This window comes from Diceros bicornis, chromosome 7 (genome assembly GCF_020826845.1).
Source record: "Diceros bicornis minor isolate mBicDic1 chromosome 7, mDicBic1.mat.cur, whole genome shotgun sequence".
NCBI lineage: Eukaryota > Metazoa > Chordata > Mammalia > Perissodactyla > Rhinocerotidae > Diceros > Diceros bicornis.
The window spans coordinates 14,687,161-14,693,601 of NC_080746.1; the positions used below are offsets into that span (position 1 = coordinate 14,687,161).

A 6,441-nucleotide genomic window follows, 5' to 3' on the forward strand; every position below is an offset into this window, starting at 1 on the left:
GCGGGCTCGTCGCATTCCTAAGGAACTCAAAAGCAGAAAGTTATCATCTGGCCGCAGCTGGGAGGTACGTGCACCGGCAGGGGTCGTAAAATCCCCAGAGCAGTTAGATCTCCTAGAGGGTGCGTCTCCAGCTGGGTTAGTGTGTCAGAGGTCATTCAAAGTCACAATAGGGCTTCTTTGCCACAACATGGCTTCCCTCACGTCCGCCTTGTCTTGAGCCAGTATCACTAGGTGGGACGTTCCTGGCCTTGCCAAGACACTAGCTAATGGGATAAGCTGCCTGTAATGTGCCCGTGGTTATCACCACCAGAGCCTGGGATGGCGGTGACCCAGATGTCTTCAAGGGCCGGCTGGTAACAGTGAGGGTTGCAGGGGCTATGCCAGAATTGGAAGGGCTTGGGCCAACGGCAAACTGGGGAGCAGCAGAAGCCCCATCTACAGGGATGGAAAGGATTCAAAATGCTGGTGTTTGCAGCTTGCCGCCCTGGATGAAAGTGTCAGTCTCCTGAAGGAAAGCCCGAGAGTGGCTGTTGAAAAATCCACGTTCAGAACGAGATCAGTAAGAGCAAAGGGCAAAGCTCTGTTTTAAGAACCCAAGTGTGGCTTTTGAGGAGAGGGGCTGTACGAGATGAGCATATGGGTGGGGGGACTTTCTGGGAGGAGTCTTCCTTGAAAATCCTGTTAGGGCCGTTGTAGTTTCCTTAGAAAGAGAGGTGCTTCTCCTGCAAGCAAAGTTGCCAAGGGCATTGAAGTTAAACTCTGTTCAACTAGGAGAGTGGAAGGGAGCCCTGCCAGCCCACGGGCCATCACGATTCTCAAAGTTGAGGGCTCTTATCCATACGGATAGACGCACGACAGGAAGCAAAAAGAGCCTTAGAGCTGCAACCTGTGATCCCTTGTTGGGTCTGGGACTGGAAATAGAAAACCACGCCCTTCTGGAAATCAAAAGAGCCTCACCGTGAGAAGACCAGCAGGCCGGCAAGAGAGGCTTGCGGGCTGATCCAAAAGTACAATCCCTACGTGAACCCCCAGTTCCCACTGCCAAAAAAGACGTCCGATGATGTCACCAGGGAATTCCTCTAGGACTTCAAAGTGCCCTCTCCCTAAGGTACAGGCAAGACTTGGGGCTCCAGGGGCCTGGAGGGGGCAGGAAGGGGCAGGAAGGGGCAGGAAGGGGCAGGAGGGGGCAGGCGAGGCCTACTCCGAGAAAGAGAATATGTGTAGGGCGCACCAGGGAGACCAGACAGGGCTGCTTAAGCCTGGACTCAAACCCAGACCGTGGTCCCCAGTCCCAAGGTCCACTCTAAAGATCAGAACTTTTGCTCCCCCGACCCACGCCTGGGCCACACACGTGTCTAAAGTCTGGAGAGTGAAGACTGTGTATTTGAGGCAGAGTAAGAAGAAATAGGGTCAAGACAACATATGAAAGATGTAAAGCATGCAGGAAATGCTTCATTCTAGGGTCCGGAAATACTGAATTGGTCTGTGCAAATGTGTGTATGTACGTGTACGTGTGTGTACGTGTGTGTCTGTGTGCGTGTACTGTACGCACAGCATGTCCCATAAGGTCGTTGTGAGGCTTTTCTAACCTCAGAAGTATAAAAGCTACTAACGTAAAATACGTTATTTGGAGGTTTAATGAGTGATATTTTGACTATACTTCTTTTAAAGAATAAATCATGAGTGTGAATTTGTGTGTCAGTCGTTCTGAGTGAAGATGGCAAAGGCTGATGGAAACAATAACGACTTAACGACTCAAAATTAAAGAAGTCTAAAGTTCGGCTTCCGGATGGACGAAACTGAAAACCTCAGGATGCGGAAACGTGGAGCTGAGATCCGCACCACACGGATGAACCTGGAGGGCGTCCCGCTCAATGAAACAAGCCAGACAGAGAACGACAAATACTGCGTGGTCTCACTTTATATGTGAAATCTGAAAACCAAAGAAAGGTCAGACCCGTAGAAAGAGAGAGTCGCAAAGTGGTGGCCGGGGGCTGGGGGGCGGCGGAAATTGGGAGAGGCTGGTCAAAGGGTACAAACTTTCGGCTACAAGACGAAGAAGGTCTGAGGATCTGAGGTATGACGTGGTGAGTAGAGCTGATGACAACGTACCGTGTCGCTGCAGTTGGCTAAGAGAGTAGCCCTGAGATGTTCTCACATACACGGGGAAAGTAAATGTGTGAGGAGACAGAAAAAATCGGAGTGGAGGACATTGGAGATTGGGAGAGTATAAATCTCTGGGAACTAGCCGACATTCCTGGGAGAACTTCAGACTTTCAAAGGCTATGAGACTGGTGGGTTCAAACCAAGATCTCCAAGAGATACAAGGAACCAGGTGATACCTGGCTTCCCCGGGGTGGAAGGACTAGGGAATGGCTGGAGGTCTAGAAGGCCCAGGAGGGTGGAGGGATGGAGTTGCAGGCTGGGTGGTGGGGGAGGGGCTGTGGTCCAGCCTGCTCCCCATCTGCGCCCTCCCCCGGCCTCAGGAGCCCTTTGTGACACGGCCACAGTCCTGTGATGCGGGCCTGGGCTGATAGCCTCCAAGCCGCTCCCAGAGCTCAGTTGCCTGAGAGCAGCACTGCCTTTCAGACATGGACTGCGGTCTCTGGTGTCTGAAAAGCGTTATCGCTAGCTGGCTGAGCTCCAGTCCCACTTCCTGGGCGATTGCTCCCATCCTCGCCACCCTGTGTGGACTGGGGCTCCTCCTGCTGTTCCTTCCCTACCTCCAGAGGAATCCGTGTTTACGACCACCTTGGAAGAGACGTAGAAACATCAGGAAGGTAAGAAAACCTTGGCCGAGACCCAGCGGAAGACGATTCTCTCTTCTTTCCTGCGATGACTTCCACTTTTCTGAGTCAACTCGAGGGATTCCCGGGATGGGCAAGAATAGAACATCAGCCTTCTAGGGACAAGCCAGGCCGGGGGGGCAGGGCTTCGAGTGGGCACAAGGATTTCCATCCGAAGATCTCAGAGCAGGAGGCCAGGTGTGGCAGAGGGCTGCAGACAGGGTCCCCAACGCAGTGACCCGTGGCAGAGGACTGCTTACTGAGTTGGATCTCTGTGGGCGGAGAGGCCCCGAGCACCGTCACCAGCCGCCCTCCCGTGCGGGGGTCTCAGGGAGCCTTTCCTCTGTCGGGCTTGATCTGAGGGCACTGCTGAGCCCCCGAGAGCCCCTGAGCAGGGGGGGCTGGAGTGGGCCTCTGGCCTCGGGAATCAGAGGCTCACCTGAGGAAACTGAGAAGTGTCTGTAGGGCTGAGAACGTGTATGTTTCTGGAGCAGGGGAACAGTGACGGAAGACAGCCGTGGGGGCGGGGGGTCTCACATAGAAAACCCTTCTTTATGTTCTTCAAAGAAGGAAGACAGAACGTACCCATGTGATGTTCAGGTGTCCACTTCGCAAAGGAGGACAAGGAATGAGCCGGCACAGAGCTCCGGGGTTGGGTGTAGCAAGCCGTCTCGCTCCTGAACCCTGAGCGTCCACAGCTGGTCTGGAGAGCGGAGGGGGCGCGCTGGGTCTCAGGCCCTGGAGATTTCTGTTTCTTTTCTCGCCTCTCAGCGTCCAGTGGAGCCGAGGGGGAGGAGCGGCAGGACCAGGAAGAAAAGCGGAGCTTCGAAAGGTAAGCTGCTGCCATTCGGCCCGTGGCCCGAGCGCCGGCCTCCCTCTCTCCTGTCCCTGAGCGCCCAGCTCCGCGGGCTCCGAGGATGCCCGTGACGGAGCCTGTCCCTCAGGAGACAGAGGCCTCGGGGAGGCTCCCGGGAGGGAGACGAGAACCCGGATCCTTGCCAGAGTCTCTGCCGGGAAGCAAGGCCCAAGCCGGGAGGGGCCTGGAGATGGGTGTTGCCCGGCAGGGGCACGTGGGCTGCCGTGGAGGTGGAAGCACCTAGTCAAGGACAAATCTCAACGGGCCAGGAGCCTTGCCCTCCCCGTCAGGGATGACGTGGCCTTGGACACCGACGCCTGGGCTCCAGAGTCTGACCTCCCCACGGTCTCCCCTAAAGGGACATTGCCCGCAGCCTCCGGGAAGACCCCTAGGCCCCTGCCTTCAGCACCGTGACCCAGTCTCCTGATTTCTAGCTTCCAGGGGATCCCGACAAGGACTGGAAGGAGCGTGGGGCCTGATCTCACTTCTGCTGAGGTAGAGACTCTTCCCCTTCTCTCCTGGGTCCTTCTTCTCCCAGAGCCTAGGATGTAGTGTAGCCCCAGGGGCTGCAGGCAGCTTGGGGCTGAGCTGGGAGGGGGGCCCTGGGGACAGGGTGTGGCCAAGGCCTGGGGGGAGGGACAGCAGGAGACCTCTGTGAAGGGAGGGTGGGGCGGTGGAGGGCCGTGGGCCTCGAGTGGCCGCCCCTGCCTGGCCTGCCCGGCCCTCCCGGGCCCAGCTGCTCCTCGCTGCAGCCTGTGCCCCCTGTCTCCCGCAGCTCCCCGGGGAGGCTCTTGCCCGAGGGCAGCTCCCGTCAGCCGCCGAGTCCAGAGTCCCCTGCTGAGGAGGACGGCCCAGCGTCCGCCGGAGCCCACCAGCCGTGCGGGAAGCCTGTGCAAGACGACGCCCTCGCCACGTCTCCAGCCGTGCCCCTGGCTCCTCGGACCGAGCACCCTCTACCTCGACCTCAGCCCACTTTGCCCCGCTCAGACACCTGTGACTCTGGGGCCCACTCCAAAGGCAACTTGGCCAAGTTCTCTCCTCCTGCAGAGAAGCACCCGAGTCTGGGAACTCAAGGGTCGCTTGCCCCCTCGGCCAGTCCCCTCCCTGCTCCCTCACCTGAGTGTGCGGGAACCCGGAAGGCCCCGGGAGGGACCCTCCCTGGTGACAGCCGTGGGCCCTCAGAGGCCCCTCTGACGGGACGGGGGCGCCGGCCGCCCTCTCACACCCTCACCCTCAGCCTCAGCCTCACAGGCAGAAGCCGGCAGAGCGGGACTGTCGAGAGGGGGGCCGAGCGGCGCAGGCCAGGTCCAGCGACGGGCAGGGGTGAGCCGAGGGAGGAGCGTGGCGCTGGGGCCTCACGAGACCCCTGCCAGGGGGCACCGAGGCTGGAGGTGGACTCAGCGTGCCACTCTTCGAAGGCTCAAGAGGCCTGGGAGGTTGGGGAGGCTCTTTGGGAAGCCGTGCTGGCCGACGTGGCTGTGCCCTGGAGGAATCCCGCATCTCAAAGATCCGGGAAGAGCCCCTCGCCGCCGACCAAGCCCGCTGCCCTGGATCCGAAGGAGCTGTGCCCGAAAGTGAAGCCGGCCAGGAAGTTTGACTGGCCAGGGAAGGCAGCGCCCGAGAACCAGCCTCAAGGCTGCACGGCCGGGACGCTCCTTCGAGACTCGCCCGCTCGTGGGCCCCGTGCCCCAGACGGCTCGGCTTCGCACGGGTCGGTGTCCCGTGGCCAGAGGGAAGACAACGGTGGGGACGGGCCAGCTGGCCAGATGCCACGTGATCTCGACCCAGGGAGGGGATGGAGCAGCCAGGGGCGGCAGCAGCCCGGGAGACCAAAGGGTAAGACCCCACGTTGGAGTCCCAGCAACCTCCTTCCGCCCATCGACGAGAGCGAGGAACACACGAGTCCCGAGGCAGGAGAGGATGACGACAGCTTGGCAGGCCCGAGGGCTTCCCGAGCCAGGGGGACGAGCCACCGTCCCCGGGTCAGGGGCAGTGGACACAGCCTTGGGAGCCAATCCCTCCAGCTCCTGCCCGAGAAGGAGCAGGTTTCCGCAGACCGACGGTTCTGGAGAAGGGTGCGATACTTTCTGCCATGTTTCAAGGCCGACCCAGAAGACCGAGTAGCAGAAGATCCCCTAGCAAAAGGCAAGCCCGGGTCAGCCACTGCCCAGAGCCGGGGACCAGTGAAGAGCAGATGGCTTCCGGACAGCGACGGCGGGGCTGTAGAAGCTCCGTCGACGGCGACGTGTATCGGACGGGCCCTGGGAGAGAAATCGGGGCTTTGCCGAGCGCTTCGTGCCTCCAAGTGGCAGCGGCAGAAGAAACGGCTGCAGGCCTGGGTAGCTGGGCATTCCTGCTACCACAGGGTTCCCTCCTCCCCGGAGCAGACAAGAGGGATGCCTGATGGCGGTCACCAAGCCAGCCCCAGGGGCCAGAGCTGGCCTAAGATGCCGAGAAAACCCATTTCTTTCCCATAGCCCATCCTCTGGGTGCTATCGGGGTCGTCCTACCCCAATGTCTCCCCAAATACATATGTTGTTTTCAGGAGTGGTTGTGGCCTCTGTGTGTGCCCTGCTGGGGGAGGAGAAGGGAAGGGAAGGGAGGGGAGGGGCCGGGAGTGGAGGGGAGGGCAGGGGAGGGCAGGGGTGTGGCAGGGAGGGGAGGGGAAGGGAAGGGAAGGGAAGGGAAGGGAAGGGAAGGGAAGGGAAGGGAAGGAAGGGTCAGGGTCTGCCCTCGTCACACTCTGGAGCAGCCGCAGCAGCGGCGAGCAGGAGGACTGTGGCGCCAGCTCGCAGGGCA

At 59.9% G+C, this 6,441-nt stretch overlaps 1 protein-coding gene across 3 annotated transcripts; it reads left to right on the forward strand.

Moving 5' to 3' along the window:
* Positions 1 to 677: 677 nt before the first annotated feature.
* On the forward strand, positions 678 to 6,184 carry LOC131408348 (spermatogenesis-associated protein 31E1-like). 3 transcript variants are annotated; one of them, XM_058544983.1, is made up of 6 exons: positions 678 to 1,108; positions 1,771 to 1,950; positions 2,590 to 2,780; positions 3,558 to 3,618; positions 4,077 to 4,137; positions 4,418 to 6,184. In XM_058544983.1, exons 3-6 carry the CDS (start codon positions 2,592 to 2,594, stop codon positions 6,117 to 6,119), a joined length of 2,013 nt encoding a protein of 670 aa, XP_058400966.1. In that variant the 5' UTR covers positions 678 to 1,108; positions 1,771 to 1,950; positions 2,590 to 2,591; the 3' UTR covers positions 6,120 to 6,184. The 3 variants fall into 3 exon arrangements, with proteins under 3 accessions (XP_058400966.1, XP_058400967.1, XP_058400968.1); XM_058544984.1 differs by lacking the exon at positions 678 to 1,108 and having other exon boundaries at positions 1,229 to 1,950; XM_058544985.1 differs by lacking the exons at positions 678 to 1,108; positions 1,771 to 1,950 and having other exon boundaries at positions 2,584 to 2,780.
* Positions 6,185 to 6,441: the final 257 nt, after the last annotated feature.